Source organism: Chiloscyllium plagiosum, unplaced genomic scaffold (genome assembly GCF_037043375.1).
Source record: "Chiloscyllium plagiosum isolate Xiang-an unplaced genomic scaffold, Cpla_swu_hap1 HiC_scaffold_27, whole genome shotgun sequence".
Classification (NCBI taxonomy): Eukaryota; Metazoa; Chordata; class Chondrichthyes; order Orectolobiformes; family Hemiscylliidae; genus Chiloscyllium; species Chiloscyllium plagiosum.
In genome coordinates, this window is record NW_028270165.1 from 63,738,919 (window position 1) to 63,759,913 (window position 20,995).

The 20,995-nt window shown below is 45.8% G+C and overlaps 2 protein-coding genes across 7 annotated transcripts in view; one reads left to right on the plus strand and one right to left on the minus strand.

Moving 5' to 3' along the window:
- The window catches only part of LOC148144456 (uncharacterized), a 44,232-nt gene extending 36,569 nt beyond the window's left edge, over nucleotides 1–7,663 (plus strand). For both annotated transcript variants that reach the window (XM_087974729.1, XM_087974728.1), the window contains exon 2: nucleotides 5,390–7,663. In XM_087974729.1, coding sequence (XP_087830855.1) covers nucleotides 5,798–6,805 — 1,008 coding nt within the window. In that variant the 5' untranslated portion in view covers nucleotides 5,390–5,797 and the 3' untranslated portion in view covers nucleotides 6,806–7,663. The remainder of the gene's footprint in view (nucleotides 1–5,389) is intronic.
- Nucleotides 1–20,995, minus strand: part of LOC148144448 (uncharacterized) — a 677,410-nt gene that overhangs the window by 333,797 nt on the left and 322,618 nt on the right. For 3 of the 5 annotated variants that reach the window (XR_015751481.1, XR_015751480.1, XR_015751483.1), the window contains exons 3-4: nucleotides 12,382–12,502; nucleotides 8,689–9,151 (exon numbers count right to left, since the gene is read on the minus strand). The exons of 1 other annotated variant lie outside the window; for it this stretch is intronic. The gene's annotated coding sequence lies outside the window, so the exon portion shown is untranslated. Of the gene's footprint in view, nucleotides 1–8,688; nucleotides 9,152–12,381; nucleotides 12,503–15,689; nucleotides 15,990–20,995 lie in introns of those variants that run through there. One more of the 5 variants, XR_015751482.1, reaches the window with a different exon arrangement.

Genomic DNA, 20,995 nt, shown 5'->3' on the forward strand with positions numbered 1-20,995 from the left:
CAGAAATAACGCATCTGTTATGCAATAGACATAGAGATATACAGTATGGAACTAGACTTTTTCTCTCTCTCATGTGTGTGCGCGCGCGCACACACAAACACACCGAGGTCTATGGGGTGAATTTGTATTTGCACATACCATCTATTTTGCTCAAAAAATGCACAATCTGCAGGCAGACAATACATGGAATATTTTATAAATTCCACTTTGGAAATAGAACCAGTCTGACTCAAAAACTGGGATACAGACAGACTCTGGCCTCACACCTTTAATGCATTGTCTGAGCTGAGTTGTCATCTTTTCTTATAAAACCTTAAGTTATCTTGAGCCTTAGAAGAAGTTCTGGGATTTACATATTAATGACACCAGCAACTCATTCTAAAAGATGAAAGACTTTACAATCCAGGTTTCTTCAATGTATCATTTCAGTGGCATGACTCTGTAATGTTTTGCTGTAAACTCAGTGTCTTATGATCTTATACTCCACAACAACCTGATGAAGGAGCAGTGCTCCGAAAGCTAGTGCTTCCAAATAAACCTGTTGGACTGGCGTCATGTGATTTTTATCTTTGCCCAGGTGAGGGTGGGTTGGCCCTGCTAAATTACCCATGGTGCTCAGGGTTTTACAGGTGTGGGAGAATTGTTAGAAGCGATTTGATTCCACCTTCTCATGACTGTCTGTGTGAAATTTGGTATGTTCTCCCTCTTCTGTCTGCGCGGGTTACATCTGGGTGCTCCGGTTTCCTCCCACAGTCCAAGGATCTGCAGTTTCGGATGGATCGGCTGTGCTAAAGTGTCCAGGGATGTGCAGGTTAGAGTGGGTTAGCCATGGGGAACTGCAGGGCTGTAGGGTAAGTGGATGAGTCTGGGTGGGATGCTGTGTGGAAGGTCGGTGTGAATTTGATAGGTGAAATGGCCTGCAGGGATTATATAAATCTTCTGCTTTAGCCATATGTGGATTGAGAAATGATTGCTGTGGGAGGAGTAGGTTCCAGTTCATGGGACACTGCCCCAGTCCTGGGGAAGGTGGGAATTGTGCTGTCTCTCTCCCCACCCACTGCCCCCAACCATTCTCTCTCATCCCGCAACTCTCTGCCCCCCATTTTCTCTCTCTCCCCTTCATTCTATTCCTCCACCCTTTGACCCCCAAGTCTTTCCTTTCCGCCCCCACCACCCTCTGTTCCCCCCAGTCTCTCAATGGCCCCACACTCTGTCACCCTGTCCATTCTGTATCTCTTCCAACTCCCACTAAACTTTCTCATGCCTCGAACTCTCTTTGATCGCTGTATCAAGCTCTTCTCAGAAGAGAGAGAGAAAATGGTTGGTGATGACACTGCCTGGGAGATGGGGGTGCACGAGAAATGGCTGATCTTTCAAATTGAGAATAGCTAAAATAATATATTCAGAAATAGCATTAAAGTTTGAACGCATGTTCAATTTTATATTAAGACAAAGCTGCAGCCATCTTTCTCAAACTTGCATTGAACTATGTGCAGTTGAGGACAGGCTGTTCGGGGTGAATGAGGCTTTTGCCTAAAATGTCAATTTTCCTGCTCCTCGGATGTTGCCTGACCTGCTGTGCTTTTCCAGCACCACATTCTTGACTCTAATATCCAGCATCTGCAGTACTCACTTTCTCCTGTTAGGGGTGAATGGCCGATTCCTAGTCTTGAAAAATTGGTTCTCTTAGAAGGTGTAGAGGTGTATTCTACCTTCAAGAGAATTGAAAAGCGAGCAGAACCACCTGACATAGCACCAAACATTGTGAACAAGGTAACAATTTAACATTTGGTCAAACAGCTCAGCTGGGTTGCCTGGAGACAAAAACATACTCAATTTTGGCCAATCGATTTAAATCTTGCCCCAAAATACTGAATTCCAATCAAATTTGAATTTAGTATTTTGAGAATATTGGTTAGCACTGCTGCCTCACACCACCAGGGTCGATTCCAGCCTTGGGTGACTGACTGTGTGAAGTTTGCACATTCTCCCCGTGTCTGCGTGGGTTTGCTCTGGGTGCTCCAGTTTCCTCCCACAGTCCAAAGATGTGCAGGTCAGGTGAAGTGGCTATGCTATATTGCCCGTAGTGTTAGGTGCATTCGTCAGAGGGAAATGGGTCTGGGTGAGTTGCTCTTCGGAGGCTCGGTGTGGACTGGTTGGGCCGAAGGGCCTGGTTCCGCACAGTAGGGAATTTAATCTAATCTAATATTAACACCAATGAAATGATTTGATGCTTTGGAGTACAAAATCAAAAAAAAAGTTGAACAGTTACAGGAGAACTGTCAAAAGACCAACAAATGTAGGCTGCTAGTGAGAACTCTGAGAGGTACCTGTCCAGAGAAGGAGTCTGCACAGAGAAAAAACATCGACACCGACCTGGAGAGCAAATCTACAGAGGAAGGTACAAAGAGAAGATTTAACAGCTGGCTGGTCTTGAAGTTTGAATCTTTCGGTAAATCTTAATCAGGGGTTTTTATTCGACTGGTATTATACAGGGGAAGGTAGAAGATAGGTTAGAGAAAGGAGTTGTAAATTGTTGTTAATTAATTATTCTCCGTTAGACGTTAATAAATAAAGTTGTTAATTTTAACTTTAAATACTGACCTTTGGGAATAGTTTCTTGGTTCTTGAATTTTCACAGATTACCACATGGGTTAAACCTTCTCTCTGTTGCTGGTTTAAATTAGGTGGGGGAGGTTGCACCCAGTGTTGTAAAATTTGAGGGCTTTTGTCCGAGATTTGAACTAGTTTAGACAGATTTGAATAGATTTGGCAGTACGAAAAATCCCAGCAGATTTAAACACTTGCAAGTTAGAGTCCGAGATCATTAAATAAAACTTTAAATAGTGACTTTTAGAAACAGTTCCTTACCTCTTGAATTTTCATATTATCACATGGGGTAAATCTTTTTTGGGTTTAAATTAGTGGGGGGTGCAGTCCGTGTCATAACAGTTCTGACGATGTAGAAATAGAGTAGTGGAACATGGAAACAAACTGTTTGTTCCGTGCCAGTCGGATATCCTAAATTAATCTTGGCCCATTTGCCAGCTCTTGGCCCATATCCCTCCAAACCTTCCTGTTCATATACCATCCAGATGCCTTTTGAATATTGTAATTGTACCAGCCTCCACCACTTCCTCTGGGAGCTCATTCAATCCACGCACCACCCGCTGCGTAAAATAGTTGCCCTTTAGGTCCCTTTTTATCCTTTCCCCTCCCACCCTAATATAAATCAATTGCTGCTTTTTCTGAACAGGCTCAGTGGCTGGCATTGCTGTCTTATAGCGCCAGGGACCCGGGTTTGATCCCAGTCTTGGGCAACTGTCTGAGTGGAGTTTGCACATTCTCCCTGTGTCTGCGTGGGATTCCTTTGGTGCTCGGTTTCTCCCCACAATCCAAAGATGTGCAGGTTTGGAGAGGGCACTTAAGGGGAATTAACTTTCACACTTTTTTTCTACTCCTTAGGTCCCTTTTAAATCTTTCCCCTCTCACCTTCAACCTATGCCCTCCAGTTTGGGAGTCCCCTACCCTGAGGAAAAGATGAGTCGTCAAATAAAATGCAAAAGGAATAAAATGTGGAGCCGCAGGATAAATATAAAATGTCGCTCCAGCCTTTCTTGTCTCCGATTGTCATTTGGGCACAAAACCTGTCGGTAACACCAGCAACTTCACAGAGCATCTTGCGCATGCTCCTCGGTGACAACGCACACTGCGCATGTTCGCCGGTGTCAGCAAAACCTGCGCGTGCTCCTGGCTGTCCGCGGAAATTGCGCATGATCTATTGTTGGGCCAATAGGAAGCCCTGGAGGACCGGAAGGAGCGCGGTCCTCCTACTAATCAGAAACACCTTTATTGTGTGTCTCTCTCTTCATCTCAATTTATGGAGGGGACAGATTCTAGAAAAGTTTGGCCAGGTCTGTGTCTCAGTTGGCAAACTCATGGAAAATGCAGTACCACGATGTGAAGTGATAGCATTCCCTGTGGGGGGTGGGGAGGGAAAGCAGAAAGGAGATGCATTGTTTAAATGGTGATATATTGGGATGTGGAGAAAGTGAGGACTGCAAATGTTGGAGATCAGAGTCAAAAAGTGTGGTGCTCGAAAAGCACAGCAGATGAGGCAGCATCCAAGGAGCAGGAGAGTCAGCATTACAGGCACGAGCCCTTCATCAGGAATGTGTATAAAGGGGCCTCAGCGTCCTACCATACCAGTTAATGCCAGTTGTCAGATAGGTGCAGCAAGCAATGAGGAAGGCAAGTGGTATATTAGCAAGAGGAATTGAGTTCAGAACTGGGGATGTCTTCCTGCAGTTATGGGATCATTGAATATATTCAAGGCTGAGTTCATCTGATTTTGGAACAACAAAGAAGTGGACGTTTATGGGGGAAGGCAAGAAAATGGTTTTCAGACCATTGCAAAACAGTTACCGAGTCAAACAGCACAGAAACAGTCCCTTCAGTCCAACTACTCCATGCTATGTTCTGAAACTAATCTAATCCCATCTGCCAGTGTTTGGCCTATATCCCTCTGTCACAAAGCTGGTCCTTTTTTCTAAAAGCTGGTCCTTCTTCTCAAGGATGCTGTGTCCTTGGTTTTTTTTCAGAGGGGTGGTAAAAAGACCCAAGCTCCGAAGCGACTGGTTTAGTACAGACTTGAAAAACGGTATTGAGAGGCATTTTTGGTTATGTGTGAACAGGTGAGACTTGAGGCCAAAGCTTTTATGTTTTAGAAGTGACCTCTACAATGAAAGGGGAGTGGTCAATCCTGAAAGCTGAAGTCTTGTTTGGGTGAGTTAAGCAGTGGGCTGTCTGGAGAAAGGCTGCTAATACTGTCTCCTTCTGCCCTTCTAACTTCAACTGTAAGCCTCTGTTTCAGTTTTACTTTGTTTAAGGGGTTTGTTTTTTTGGTACTGTTGTGTTCAAGCATTGCGAAGAGTGTGAAGAGTTTCTCCACAGCTTGTACTGTACTTAATAAAGTTTGGTTGTTCACAGAAGTTGGCGTATTGCAGTGTAAGAAGCTCAAGCAAAAGAACTTAACAAAGGAACCTAAGGGATAATTCTTTCATGCAGAAAGTGGCGTGTTTAAGGAAAGAGCTGTCAGAGGAAGTGGTGGGTGCTGGTACAATTATGACATTAAAAGGCATCTGGATGGGTATACGATTAGGAAGGATTTAGACGATATGGGCCAGATGCTGGCAAATCAGCCGAGATTAGGTTAGGTTATCTAGTTGGCACGGATGAATTAGACCAAAGGGTCTGTTTCTGTGCTACATATCTTTATCAGTCTGGCTTGCCACTAACATTTGCCACATCTCTGGTGTCAGTGTCAATGCCTTGATGTCTCATTCTTAACCGGACTGGCAGTGATGATTTTTGTAATCTTTTCTTACAGACTATCTGAAGACAGAAGTTTCAAAGTCAACAGATAAAGGGCTCAAGTCCAAAATGTTGATTTTCCTGCTTATCTGATGCTGCTTGCTGTGCTGCGCTTTTCCAGCGACGCATTTTTTGACTCTGACTCTCCAGTGTCTCCATTCCTCACTTTCACGTCAATGTCTGACAGTCACTCAATCCATCAGGACCGCAACAATTTTCAACTATGATTCTGTGAGAAGGAGCAAAGCTTTCTTTTTGCTTCCTGTTTGAGTACGGGGGACTGGTTGAAAGACCCGACTGTTACAGCGCACTAAGTGTGGAGCCTGAAACAACTCTACTGCCTGGAAAGAAGAATTCACGGCGGGGTTGTACACGTGTGTGTGTGTGTGTGTGTGTGTGTGTGTGTGCAGCTGAAGCTTCGGCCATGGAGAAACCTGAGGCAACACTCCCCGTTGAGAAACCATGGAAGTGTGGCAACTGCGGGAAGGGCTTCCGTGTCCCATCTGTCCTGGCGGCTCATCAGTGCAATCACACTGGGAAGAGGCCGTTCTCCTGCCCCAAGCGGGCGAAGGGCTTTACTTGCTCCTGTGTCCTGCTGGCCCACCAGCATATACAGACTGGTGAGAGGACGTTTTACTGCTCTGTGTGCGGGAAAGGGTTCACTTGTGTGGACAACCTCCAGACCCACCAGCGAATCCATGCAGGAGAGAGGCTTTTCAGTTGCCACGAGTGCGGGAAAGCCTTTAGCAATTCCTCCGACCTGCTGAAGCACCGGCGAGTCCACACGGGGGAGAGGCCATTCAGCTGCCCAGAGTGCGGGAAGGCCTTCAGCGACTCCTCCAACCTGCTGAGGCACCGGCGGGTCCACACAGGGGAGAGGCCCTTCAGCTGCCCAGAGTGCGGGAAGGCCTTCAGCAATTCCTCCAACCTGCTGGCCCATCAGCAGGTCCACACGGGGGAGAGGCCCTTCAGCTGCCCAGAGTGCGGGAAGGCCTTCAGTAAATCCTCCAACCTGCTGGCCCATCAGCGGGTCCACACGGGAGAGAGGCCCTTCAGCTGCCCAGAGTGCAGGAAGGCCTTCAGCAATTCCTCCGACCTACTGAGACACCGGCGAATCCACACGGGGGAGAGGCCTTTCGCCTGCTCTGAGTGTGGTAAGGCCTTCAGCAATTCCTCTGACCTGTTGTCCCACCGGCGGGTCCACACCAGGGAAAGGCCATTCAGCTGCCCCGAGTGTGGAAAGGGGTTCACCCGCTCCTCCAAACTGCTGGCCCATCAATGGGTCCACACCGGGGAGAGGCCGTTTGCCTGCCCCGACTGCGGGCGGAGGTTCACATTGTCCTGCAACTTGCGGAGGCACCAGCGGGGGCACCAGTGCACCCAACAATCAGATTCCACCAGTGACGCTGCAGTGGGTGACCCCCAAGGCTGAACCTCCTGCCCATTCTGACAGTGGGTGCAGTGGGCTTTTTTTGTTTTGTGCTGGACTCACCATCCCCTCCCCGCCCCCACCCCCCCAAGCCCACCTACGTGGCTCAGGGGTGGTATGGTGACTCAGTGGTTAGTACCACTGCCTCACGATGCTGACCTGGGTTCAATTCCACCCTCGGGATGACAGTCTGTGTGTATCTTTCACGATGTCCCCCCCACATCTCTATGGGTTACTTCTGAGTGCTCCGGTTTCCTTCCCCTGGTCTAAAGGTGTACAGGTTAGGATGGATTGGCCCATCTAAATTGTCCCATAGTGTTCTGGGATGTGTAGGTGTGGTGCATTAGTCAGGGGTAAATGTAGAGGAATAGGAATAGGGGAATGGGTCTGGCTGGGTTACTCTGCGGAGGGCCAGTGTGGACTTGTTGGGCTAAAGGACCTGTTTCCATACTGTTGGGAATCTAATCTTTAAAAAAAAAGAATTCCTCCAAGCGATACTGATAAAATATGCCGAGTTGGACAAAGTATCCCGTCAAGTTTGAGACAAACCCAGAGTTGAAGAAGTCGGAAGTCACACAACACCATGTTACAGTGCAACAAGTTTATTTGAAATACAAACTTTAAGAGCATTGCTCTTTCATGAGTGCTGCTCCTTCATCACTTCATCTGGTGCCATGTGACTTCTGACCTTGTCCACCCCAATTCAATACCAGCACCTCCGCATCAGAGTTGATGAATGAGATTGGAGTTTATTCGGCCTGATTTAGTAAGATGTTCATTTGGAAACTCAAAACTGTCAGACCGACAAAGAGACACGAATCATAGAGTCCCACAGCAGGAGACAGGCCCTTCGGCCCAACATGGTCCGTGCCAACCAAACTGTCCATCAACACTAAGCCCATTTCCTTGCACTTGGCCCATTTCCTTCCATACCTTTCCTATCCACTTATTTGTCCAAATGCCTTATAAATATTGTTAATGTACCCACCTCAACCACTTCCGCTGGCATTTCATTCCATATGTGTACCACCATCTGCATAAAAATAAAAGTTGCCCCTCACATTCCCTTTTATTCTTTTTCCTCTAACCTTAAACTGATGCCCTCTAGCTCTCACTTCCCCAACCCCGGGGTAAACGTCTGAGTGCATTCACCCTCTCCATGCCTCTCACAATCACTTCACTTCTCTAAGGGCCCCTGTCAGTCTCTAATGCTCTAAATAAAAATATCTTAGCTTGTCCAACCTCTCCCTTTTACACAGACCCTTGAGTCCTGGCAACATCCTTGTATATGTCTTCAGCACGCTTCCAAGTTTAATAACATATTTGTTATAGACACTGCCCTGTCTACCTCTTTTGTTGGAAATATAGGACCTAATCCAAACTGGATAATCTGGCTGATGGGACAGGAAACCACTTCCTTTCTTAAGAGAGAAGTCTCCTGGAGAGAACTGGCTGGCTGACTGATCTACTGACCCTCAGTGTCCCACTGCCCTCAGTTATCTGGAGGGTGTCCACACATTTGCCTAAGGTGGTGCTTGAAACCTTTATCATCTTTGGGATGGATCCCCATTCATTCCGTGCGATGGAGTCATGCAGCCTGGAAACAGACCCTTCAGACCAACCAGTCCATGATCCCTAACTAAACTAGTGCCACCCATCTGCTCCTGGCCTGTATCCAGTTTGTTAATAGTTTTGTTCATTTGTTCACCATGAGAGTTGGATAAATAAATTGCTGATTGTTGATTTTAAAGTGTTGGGGATTTATTCTTCTCACTAGAGCAGGTTACACCACTTTTCATGCTAATTTTATAGATTATTGGGCAACACTCTCCTCTGTTTGAGAAAGGTGGTGCTGTCAGCCTTCGCTTTATAAGAGTATTGACGTGATGTACTGCTGAATGCAATGGAGTCAACATGAATCCCAGCCTCTCACTGTGGTTGTGAGTGAATCGCTTTAATTTGGCTCTTAACTCAGAAACTGCACACAATTAACTGCTGAAACAATGATTTACACTTGATTGTATGCAGCAACCAAAAATAAAACTCAAGTAACCAAGTTCAACCTCACTCACAACTTGGCTATCACCCAATTGATGGCAGAATTTAACTGAGTTTCCACCAACAGTTTGTCTCTGGAAGTATCCAGGGATTCAGTGCAGCATTCTTCTTCCAAGTACTGCTGCTGCATCTTTCTGGAGTTGCATTCTGGTGGAGATTCCTCGCTTTCAAATCTGTGGTGTGATGCTTCTTTAGATTCTAACACCATCTTCCCCACACTTCTGGAGATCTCCGGTCTGTAGCTTACCTTCTTATCCTCGAGGGTTAGTGGTTTGTTTGATACAGCCTTTCCTGCAAAAAAACCCCTTTACGTCAGTGCCTTCCTTCCACAAACTTAATTGTCCTTTTGTCATGAGGTTATTAAACACTTAGCTCATCGGTCCCAGGAAACAACTTGTTGTTTTGCATCCTTCTACCCAGGGATGACTAACTACCAGAAATTAGGCCATTCAGCCCATTGAGTCTGCTCCACTATTCAATCATGGCTGATATGTTTCTCAACCCAATTCTCCCCGTAACCCTTGATACGTAAGAATGATTGAATGGTGGAGCAGACTCAATGAGCTGAATGGCCTCATTTCTGCTTCTGAGGTCTTCTGATGTAGCAGTTTCTCAGTGGCCCTTTTGTTTCTTGGTCCAGAAAGAGTTACTGCTGACTCAGGGAGTTTGGAAAGTTCTGGAGTTTACAGGACCACACCACATTCCTCTCTGCCTCCTCCCGAGATACTGGCAATTCCCAAGATCCCTTGGTATCCCTGAAAACAATCGAGGTATCTGTAAATCTCTGCTGCTACTCAGGAACAGAAAGATTATGGGGACAGACTATGGAGTTCTACTCCAGGATTCTCTCAAGGTAAACTTACAGGTTGAGTCAGTGGTTAGGAAGGCAAATGCAATGCAGGCATTTATTTTGATCAGACTTGAATATAAAAGCAGGTATGTACTTCTGAGGCTCCGGTCAGGCCACAATTGGAGTACTGTATGTAGATTTGGGCCCCATATCTCAGGAAGGATGTACTGGCCCTGGAACATGTTCAGAGGAGGTTCACAAGAATGGTCCAGGAATGAAAAATTTAACATATGAAGAACATTAGAGGACTCTAGGTTTATACTTCATGGAGTTCAGAAGGATGAGAGGGGATCTAATTGAAACCTACAGAATAATAAACGGCGAGGATGTTGGGAAGATGTTTCCATTGGTAGGACAGACTAGAACCTGAGTGCTCAGCTTTCGTGTCAAGGGAAGACCCTTTAGAACAGAGGGGAGAGAAACTTCTTAAACCAGAGTGTGGTGAATCTATGGAATTCACCGCCACAGAAGGCTGTGGAGGCCAAGCTACTGAGTATATTTAAGACTGAGATAGATAGGTTCTTGAGTATCAAGGGGATTAAGGGTTACGTGGAGATTGGGGTTGAGAAACGTATTGAATGGCGAAGCAGACTCAATGGGCTGAATGGCCTAATTTCTGCTCCACTTGTCTTATGATATGCTGATGTGTGGAGGGGTGAGGAGGGGGGAAAAAGAGATGAAGAGAGAAAGACAGTTAAAGTGAACCTCGATAGTGATGAAGGAAATATAAGAATTGTATGATAAATGGCAGAACACATAGGAGCACTGGCATACAGAGAGATCTGGGCATATAGATCCGTGGAAGTGGTAATGCAGGTGGGCATGGTGGTCAAGAAGGCACACAGCACGCTTCCTTGAGTGTAAGAGTTACGTTACAGCTCTTTATTCTGACCACATTCGGAATATTGTGTGCAGTTCTGGTCACTGTGCTACTGGAAGGTTGTGGGTGCTCTGGCAGAGGGTACAGACAAGGTTCACCAGGACATTGCCTAGTCTCGAGGGCTCTCATTACGAGCAGAGGAGGCATAAACCTGGATTGTTTTCTTTGGAGGAGACCTCGACAAAATGATGAGACACACAGATTGGCTGGACAGGGGTGGCAAGGTAGCTCAGTGGTTCGCACTGACGCCTCACCGTGCCAGAGCCCTGCATTCGATTTTAGTCTCAGGCAACTATCTGTGTGGAGTTGGCACATTGTCCCTGCACCCCACCTCCCGTGTCTGTGTGGGCTTCCTCCGGGTGCTCCGGCTTCCTCCTACAATCCAAACTTGTATAGGTTAGGGTGGATTAGCGAAGCTAAATTACCCATTGTCCAGGGAGAGGCAGGTTAAATTGGATTGTCTGTATGTAAATTGCCCCAATGTTCAGGGATGTGTAAGTTTGGTGCATTAGTCAGGAGTAAATGTAGATCACAGGGGTAAGGGAACGGGTCTCTATGTGTTAATCTTTGGAGGGCCGGTGTTGACTTGTTGGGCTGAATGGTCTGTTTCCACGCTGGAGGGATTCTGTGATAGTCAGAGGCGTTTTTTCCCTCCAGGGTGGAAAAGTCAACTAAAAGAGGGCACAGGTTCAAGGTGAAAGGGGGACTGTTTGGGGGAGAAGTGGTGGGGGTGGGGAATTTACACAGAGAGGTGGTGGGTTTCTGGAATGCACTGCCAGTGGAGGTAGTGGAAGCAGGCATCTTAACAATGTTTAAGGTGTATCTTGATAGACACATGAAGGGGAGGTGAACAGAGGAACAGAAACCACACATGGGCAAGAAATGGCAGGTCTAAGTAAGGATTAAGAATTAGCACAGGCTTGAGGGGGTGTGTATGCCTAAACCAAGTGAGAAGAGCCTGTGACTGTGCTGTATTGATACAGCTTTCCCCCACTATTTGAAAGTAGAGTGTTCCTTTCATAAGCTGAAATGGGCCTAAAGCGAAGAAGCAATTACCATGAATTAATTTATATTATGCCTTTCTTTGTAAAAGCGACAATCCTCTTCAGATTTCTTTCGATTTGTGAGAACAGGTATTAATGTAGGTCTTTTGTAAAAGTGAAGTAGTGTAAAGTGAACTTTCGAAAAGTGGGGGATACCCTTATGCTGATGGAGGGGAGATGGGGGAGCAATGAAGAGGGGTGGATGGAGGCTCATGTGGAGAATAAACACAGAGACCAATTGTGCCTGGCCCTGTGCTGGAGACTCAATGGGACAGAGACAAATGTATCTATTTCAGGTATACCTGCAGTATGCTCCATCCAGGATAAAAAAAAATGTCCTTCATCTGCTTCAGCATACAGGGCAGATGAGCAGTTTCTCCACAATGTGGACCAGGAGGTGATGCGACTGAGTGAAGCCTTTCCTGTGCTGAATGCAGGTGATTGGCCGCTGCCCGGTATATAAATGCTGATGAATATCGGGCAGGCAGGGAAGGGAAACCGTTCCTACACTCCCTGCATTTTCATGATTTCTCCATGGTGCAGGTGTACTCGTATTTCTCCAGGTTCAACAATCAGTTGAAACTCGCTCACACTTACAGCATAGGTGTGGTGTTACTGGTGAACTGGTAATTGGAGGACTCTCATTCAGTCTGTAAAGCATGTTCCAGTCACTACTCTGGTGTGTGGGTATGTGAGACTCTGAGTTTCCAGTCACACTGACGTTTAAAACCTAACTAAGCAGACAGACCTTCTCCCCTTTGTTTTCAAGGCCATCAATATCCAAGTCCTGGTGAATCAAGCGACTGTCAGACTTTGATGTGATGTTTGGTCTGAGATTTCTGCCTCCAAATTCTTCTCTTGTAATATTCCTGTGGAAAGAGGTTGCAAAGGTCATCGCTGTCAGTCCACAATAGAAAATCAAAACACACAATTCTAGTTTCTGTGGGACATTCTTTCCTCTCTTAATACCCAAGATCTTTGTGCTGATCTTTATGTAAATGTATACAGCAGGGTAATGTGGTGGATTGCATACTCCATGAAGAGTCCACTCAAGTTGCTGAATGGACATCTATCATGCGGTATTGACGTTCTTACTGAAGATACACAATATTCTGCTGTACAATATTACGAGCCCAGCAACAACTGCAAATCAGGCTTTGAGAGCTATAAACATTCCATCAAATATGTAACATATACCCCAGACTTATCTGTCTTATATTAACGCACGGTTGTCTTAAATCTGAGTCTTCTGGAAATGTAAGTTTTAAGTGTGACTTTTTGTAAAAGAAGCCATCATTTTGGACTCCTTCCATGCCATACTGACTCTATTACTGGAAATACATCCATACGACACCAGGATTCATGGATCAATGACGTGAGGCTTATCTTTACCCTCTTATAATTTTCTGTTACATAAATGTTTCGACGAATGCCAACGCTTTTCACCAGTCATACAGTCAGAGACATAAAGCACAGAAACAGATCCTTCAATCTAACTTGTCCATGCCAATCGGATATCCAAAATTAGTCTAGTTCCATTTGCCATCACTTGGTCCATATCCCTCTAACCCCTTCCTTTTCATATATCCATCCAGATGCCTCCACCACTTCCTCTGGCAGCTCATTCCATACACGCATCACCCTCTGCAAAAAATGGTTGACTGCAAGGTCCCTTTTAAATTTTTCCCCTCTCGCCCAAAACCTATGCCCTCTAGTTCTGCACTCCCCCTATCCCAGGGAAAAGACCTTGTCTATCCACCCTATCCACACCCTTCAAGTTTTTATAAACCTCTTTAAAAAACACACACTCAGCCTGAGATGCTCTAGGGAAAACAGCCCCATCCTATTCAGCCTCTCCTTGTGGTTCAAACCCTCCTACTCTGGCAACAGCCTTGTGAATCTTTTCTGAATCCTTTCAAGTATCACAACATCCTTCCTATAGAAGGGAGACCAGAATTGCACACAATATTCCAGAAGAAGCCGACTGAAACTGACTTTTGCAGAGTTTGCTCCCTGCTTGGATTCATACTCTCTGCCTCCCGTTGCTGCAAGTGAACAGTGCTTCCCCCCCTTCTCTCTCCCTCCCAGGATAAGGAATGGAAAGGATGAGACATTGCTTCACTCCCAGATTTTACCCAGAAGAGTCCCCTATTGTCTGAATGCGCAAGTTGGACCTTGAGCTTCTGAAGCTACTGCTGCTCCTCTCTTTCTCTGAATGAAGATTGAGCTTCACCCCAGACTGCAACTCCCTTCCTCTGTCCAAACATCTGTGAGCACAGCACATTTTTGTTGAAGTAAGGCATCTTTCCTGAATGTTCCAATTAAAGGGGTGTCTTCCCCCTGATATTCAAAGGGACGGTAAGTCAGAGACGGGCCACGCCTTGTGTTGTGTGGCATGTGTGACAGTTGCAACAGGATGTCCCAACTCCTATGCTCAATTCAAAATTTGTGAGAAGGTTTGTAGCTCGGGTGCTCTTTTTTGTGGTTCTGTTCGCCGAGCTGGGAATTTTTGTTGCAGACGTTTCATCCCCTGTCTAGGTGACATCCTTAGTGCTTGGGAGCCTCTTGTGAAGCGCTTCTGTGATGTTTCCTCCAGCATTTATAGTGGTTTGTCTCTGCCGCTTCCGGTTGTCAGTTCCAACTGTCCGCTGCATTGGCCGGTATATTGGGTCCAGGTCAATGTGTTTGTTGATAGAATCTGTGGATGAGTGCCATGCCAGAGAACGGCCAGGGAATTCCTAAAGGCATGGCCTCTAGGCATTTTTACAGCGCCACATTTTTCAACTCTGGATCTGGGACAAGGTGTGTGGTGTGGGGGTGGGGGGATGGGAAATAAAGAAACTGGTGAAATCTACATTGATCCTATGTAGTTAGTGGGTCCCAAAGCAGAAGATGAGGTGTTCTTCCTACAAGCGGCAGGTAGCTAGAGCTTGGAGGGAGAGGCAGCCGAGGACTTGCATGTCCTTGACGGATTGGGAGGGGGGAGTTAAAGTGTTCAGCCACAAGGTGGTGGGGTCGTTTAGTTTTGGCGTCTCAGAGCTGTTCCCTGAAATGTTCTGCAAGTTGGTGTCCAGTCTCCCCAATATGGCAGAGACCACATCGAGAGCAATGGACTTATAAATAAATCTTATAAACAAATTGTACAAATCTTAGCCTGCTAGAGTTATTTTCTTTTATTAAGTTAAAGAAAATTTTAATTAAATTGGGTGACTACATGAAACGATTTGTTGGTCAGACTCAAATCATCCTCCTCAAATGAGACAATGCCATAAATATCAGTGAACTGTTTTTTTTGTTGAACCACAAGTTCTTGATTTATTTTCACAACTTATTGGTATTCACATCTGCACATTCAATGTCAAACTCTGACATCAGAAATGACATGACATCATTAATTTTTTCTTACAATAATCCAACAAACAAATTAATAACACAGTGAATACCAAGTCTCATTAATATGAAATTAAATTTGACCAAATAAAATGTAAAATCAAATGGGAGATAACAAATGGGGGAAGGGCAGAAGGCAAGAAATGCAGCATCATAGAAGGTGCTCCTCCAGGGAGTGTATTTTACCAACTACAACTGCTCAATATAAGCAAACACTCTGACATGACCCTCCGGTTTTAATGTAAACCATAGCCCCATACAGTAGGTACCATTTAAATAAGTTAATAGATACAAGCCTTGAGCAAATCCAGCCTCCAGCCGGACCCCCCGCTTCTTGGAGCTCGGACCTTCCTCCAGCTCCGGGGGGTTGTTGAGCTCCTGGGCTCCGGCCGCCGCCGAAGAAGCCGCGGGCGCCGGCTCTCTCTCCTCCACCGCTGACATTTTTAATTTGTTTTCTCGTTCACCCGGTAACCGTCACCTCCCCCTTCCCGGGCCCCGGGAATTATACACAAATAAACAATAAACCCCACCGGGGACTGTCTCCTTTTCTTCACAACTTTTGTTTGAAAAGTTCCGGCTTTAATTTGAAATGTATTTTAAAGGTATTTTCTGAGGTAAACGATGCCTGTCTGCCCCCCTCCCTCCGTCAGAAACCGCCCGCTGAGTCGATGAGAAAACCGCAGCCTCGCGCCGCCATCTTTGTTTTTCTTCTTCTTTCCGTCTCCTCCTTCTGTGACGCGCGTCATCTGCGCCTCCTCCAATCAGAGCGCACCTTACTCCACCTGACCAATGGCAGCTGGCATTCCGTGTCGTGTTGGTCCCACCGTCTGCAATATCTCTCTCCGATTAGTCGGTACCGACCACAAGCTTTGGGATTGGTTGGGAATTTCACAATCACGTCAGTGTATCCGCCCTTTTCATTCCTTCAACAGCAGATGACCCAATTTACTGCAACAGGCTCTGCAGCTATAGCGGTAGTGTCACATATTCAGGGAGAAGATGTGATTTTTAACGTTATCAACCAATTCAACTGTGGCACCTCCACATCCATTCATTCAACTGAAGAGGGCTCAATTAAGTGTAAAGGGATCTGAGGGTATAATATTTGTATCCCATGTTGAGAAGAAACCTCTCCCCATTCATTCAATAGAAGAGGGCCTATTTGCTGCAGAGGTTTTTTATTGCACAGTGGTATTTTATTGCACAGTGGTAGTGTCCCTATCTTCGAGCCCTGAAATCCCACAGCTATGAGGATGCGTAATAACAAATTTTTTAGTCATAAGTCACATGACACCAGGTTATAGTCCAGCAAGTTTGTTTGGAGGGGATCTTACAGAAATATATTAAATTATGAAAGAAATAGAAGTAGGATGTTGCATTGATAGGTGAGACTAGGATAAGAGCACATGGCCTCAAGATTAGAGGAAGCAGGTTTAAAACTGAACTGAGAAGAAACTTCTTCACCCAGAGGGTTGTTAATCTATGGAATTCCTTGCCCAGGGAAGTATTTGACATTACTTCAGCAATCACTAGAAGCAGTAGATACGTTTTTGAAAAATAAAAGAATTAAGGGATATGGTGAAAACGCAGGTAAGTGCAGCATAGTCCACGAAAAGATGAGTCATGATCTTATTGAGTGGTGGAGCAGACTCGAAGGGCCAGAAGGCCGACTCTTGCTCCTAGTTCTTATGCTCTTATGTTGAAATCACAAGCTTTTGGAGTGTAGTCACTTCAGCAGATGAAGTCATGAAAAAACAAGTGCAGGAAAGAGAATTTAGATAAATGAAAGACAGAGCATCTCAACGGTCAATTACTTACTCCCATACCTATTTCTGATTATCTTACTACATAGCAAGTTGTGTTTTCCAAACATTAATTTTATTTCCATTGTTTAAAATCAAATATTTAAGATGAACAGTTTGTTTTTCCTCACTTGGACACACTGTGACCCACAACACTGTGAATATCATAAACCCGCTCATGAGATATCATAGGAACAATTCATAAACTAGATTTGTCACTGAGATACTAGAAAGGAGAAAAATTCCCAGCATGTGCAGGATGCTAACGAAAAGTTAGCAACCTGAAATGGTAACAGGAGCAAGTGAACAGTCCCAATCAGGAAACTCATATTCTGACATCCACTACAGTCCCTTGCTTTCCTTTTCAGTTTAATGATCCATAATTGAATCTGACTCCAACACACTCTCTGGCAGACAGTTCCAGAGGTCAAAGTAATTTCAATCATTAACGAAGTAAGTTTTGGATCCATCCCAAAGACATTGAACATAGAAAAATACAGCGCAGTACAGGCCCTTTGGCCCTCGATGTTGCGCCGATCCAAGCCCACCTAACCTACACTAGCCCACTATCCTCCATATGCCTATCCAATGCCCGTTTAAATGCCCATAAAGGGGGAGAGTCCACCACTGCTACTGGCAGGGCATTCCATGAACTCACGACTCGCTGAGTAAAGAGTCTACCCCTAACATCTGTCCTATACCTACCACCCCTTAATCTAAAGCTATGCTCCCTCGTAATAGCTGACTCCATACGTGGAAAAAGGTTCTCATGGTCAACCCTATCTAAACCCCTAATCATCTTGTACACCTCTATCAAGTCACCCCTAAACCTTCTTTTCTCCAATGAAAACAGCCCCAAGTGCCTCAGCCTTTCCTCATACGAACTTCCTACCATACCAGGCAACATCCTGGTAAACCTCCTTTGCACCCGTTCCAGTGCCTCCACATCCTTCCTATAGTATGGCGACCAAAACTGCACACAATACTCCAGATGCGGCCGCACCAGAGTCTTATACATCTGCAACATGACCTCAGGACTCCGGAACTCAATTCCTCTACCAATAAAAGCCAGTACGCCATATGCCTTCTTCACAGCACTATTTACCTGGATGGCAACTTTCAGAGATCTGTGTACATGGACACCAAGATCCCTCTGCTCATCCACACTACCAAGTATCCAACCATTAGCCCAGTACCCCATCTTCTTGTTACCTTTACCAAAGTGAATCACTTCACACTTACCTACATTGAACTCCATTTGCCACTTTTCTTCCCAGCTCTGCAGCTTATCGATATCCCGCTGTAACCTGCCACATCCTTCCTCACTGTCAACAACTTCACCGACTTTCGTATCATCCGCAAACTTGCTCACCCAACCTTCTAGCCCCTCCTCCAGGTCATTTATAAAAATGACAAACAGCAATGGTCCCAAAACAGATCCTTGCGGAACACCGCTAGTAACTGCACTCCAAGATGAACCTTTTCCATCAACTACTACCCTCTGTCTTCTTCCAGCCAGCCAATTCCTAATCCAAACCTCCAACTCACCCTCAATGCCATACCTCCGTATTTTTTGCAGTAGCCTAGCATGGGGAACCTTATCAAACACCTTACTAAAATCCATATACACCACATCTACTGCTTTAGCCTCGTCCACCTCCTTATTCACCTTCTCAAAGAATTCAATAAGGTTTGTGAGGCACGACCTACCCTTCACAAAACCATGCTGACTATCCTTGATCACATTATTCCTATCCAGATGTTCATAAATCCTATCCCTTACAATTCTCTCTAAGACATTTGCCCACAACAGAAGTGAGACTCGCCGGCCTATAGTTACTAGGGTTATCCCTTCTCCCCTTCCTGAACAAGGGAACCACATTTGCTATCCTCCAGTCTTCTGGCACTATTCCTGTAGACACTGAGGACATAAAAATCAAGGCCAATGGCTCTGCAATCTCGTACCTTGCTTCCCAGAGAATCCTAGGATAAATGCCATCAGGCCCAGGGGACTTATCTATTTTCACCCTTTCCAGGATTTCCAACACCTCTTCCCTACATACCTCAAAGCCATTCATTCTAATTAATTGTGACTCAGTATTCACATCGGCAATAATGTCCTATTCCTGAGTGAATACTGACGAAAAGTATTCATTCAGTGTCTTCCCCAATCTCTTCAGCCTCCACACGCAACTTCCCACTACTATCCTTGACTGGACCTATTCCTACCCTAGTCATTCTTTTATTCCTGACATACCTATAGAAAGCCTTTGGGTTTTCCCTAATCCTACCAACTAAGAACTTTTCATGTCCCCTCCTTGCTGCTTTTAGCTCTCTCTTCAGATCCTTCCTGGCTACCTTATAACTATCAATCGCCCCAATTGAACCTTCCCACCTCATCTTTACATAAGCCGCCCTCTCCCCTTTAACAAGGGATTCCAATTCCTTATTAAACCACGGTTCCCTCACACGACCCTTTCCTCCCTGCCTGACAGGTACATACTTATCAAGAACACTCAATAGTTGCTCCTTGAACAAGCTCCACATATCAATTGCGCCCTTCCCTTGAAGCCTACTTTTCCAAGCCACGCATCCTAAGTCGTGCCTCACCATATCATAATTTCCCTGTCCTCAGCTATAACTCTTGCCCTGCAGTGCACACTTATCCCTCTCCATCACTAGAGTAAAAGTCACCGAATTGTGGTCACTGTCCCCAAAGTGCTCACCTACCTCCAATTCTAACACCTGGCCTGGTTCGTTACCCAGAACCAAATCCAGTATGGCCTCACCTCTTGTTGGCCTGTCTACATATTGTGTCAGGAAACCCTCCTGCACACATGGACAAACACCGACCCATCTAACGAACTCGAGCTATAGCTTTCCCAGTCAATATCTGGCAAGTTAAAGTCCCCCATAACAACCACCCTATTACTTTCACTCTTCTCCTGAATCAATCCTTTCTTCTACGTCTCTAGGACTATTAGGAGGCCTGTAGAAAACTCCTAACAGGGTGACCTCACATTTCCTATTCCTAACCTCAGCCCAAACTACCTCAGATGGCGAGTCTTCATCCATCGTCCTTTCCACTGCTGTAATACTATCTTTGACAAGCAATGCCACACCTCCCCCTCTTTTACCCCCACCTCTGACCCTACTAAAACATTTAAACCCTGGAATCTGCAACAGCCAATCCTGTCCCTGTTCTACCCATGTCTCCGTAATAGCCACAACATCGAAATCCCAGGTACCAATCCATGCTGCAAGTTCACCTACCTTATTTCGTATACTTCTTGCATTGAAGTATACACACTTCAAGCCACTTTCCTGTTTACAGGCACCCTCCTTTGAGATTGATGCCATGTTCCTAACTTCCCTACACTCCAGGTCCTGCACCCTAAAGCTACAGTCTAGGTTCCCATTCCCCTGTAGAATTAGTTTAAATCCCCCCGAAGAGCACTAGCAAACCTTCCCCCAAGGATACTGGTGCCCCTCAGGTCCAGGTGTAGACCATCCTGTTTATAGAAGTCCCACCTTCCCCAGAAAGAACCCCAGTTATCCAGATACCGGAATCCCTCCCTCCTGCACCATCCCTGTAGCCACGCATTTAACTGTTCTCTCTCCTTATTCCTCGACTCTCTATCACGTGGCACGGGTAACAAACCAGAAACAACAACTCTGTTCTAACTCTGAGCTTCCAACCTAGCTCCCTGAAAGCCTGCCTAACATCCTCAACCCTCTTCCTACCTATGTCGTTTGTGCCAATGTGGACCACGACTTCAGGCTGCTCCCCTTCCCCCTTAAGGATCCGGAAAACACGATCAGAGACGTCACGTACCCTTGCACCTGGGAGGCAACATACCAAACGTGAGTCTCTCTTGCCCCCACAGAACCGCCTATCTGTGCCCCGAACTATTGCTCTGCTCTTCTCCACCCTTCCCTTCTGAGCAACGGGGACAGGCTCCGTGCCAGAGGCCTGAACCCCATTGCTTACCCCTGGTAAGTCGTCCCCCCCACAAGTATCCAAAATGGTATACTTGTTCTTGAGGGGAACGGCCGCAGGGGTCCCTGCACTGGCTGCTTCTTCCCAGTCCCCCTCACTGTCACCCATCTATCTGCCATCTTTGGAGTTACTACTTCCCTAAAGCTCCGATCTATGACCCCCTCTGCCTC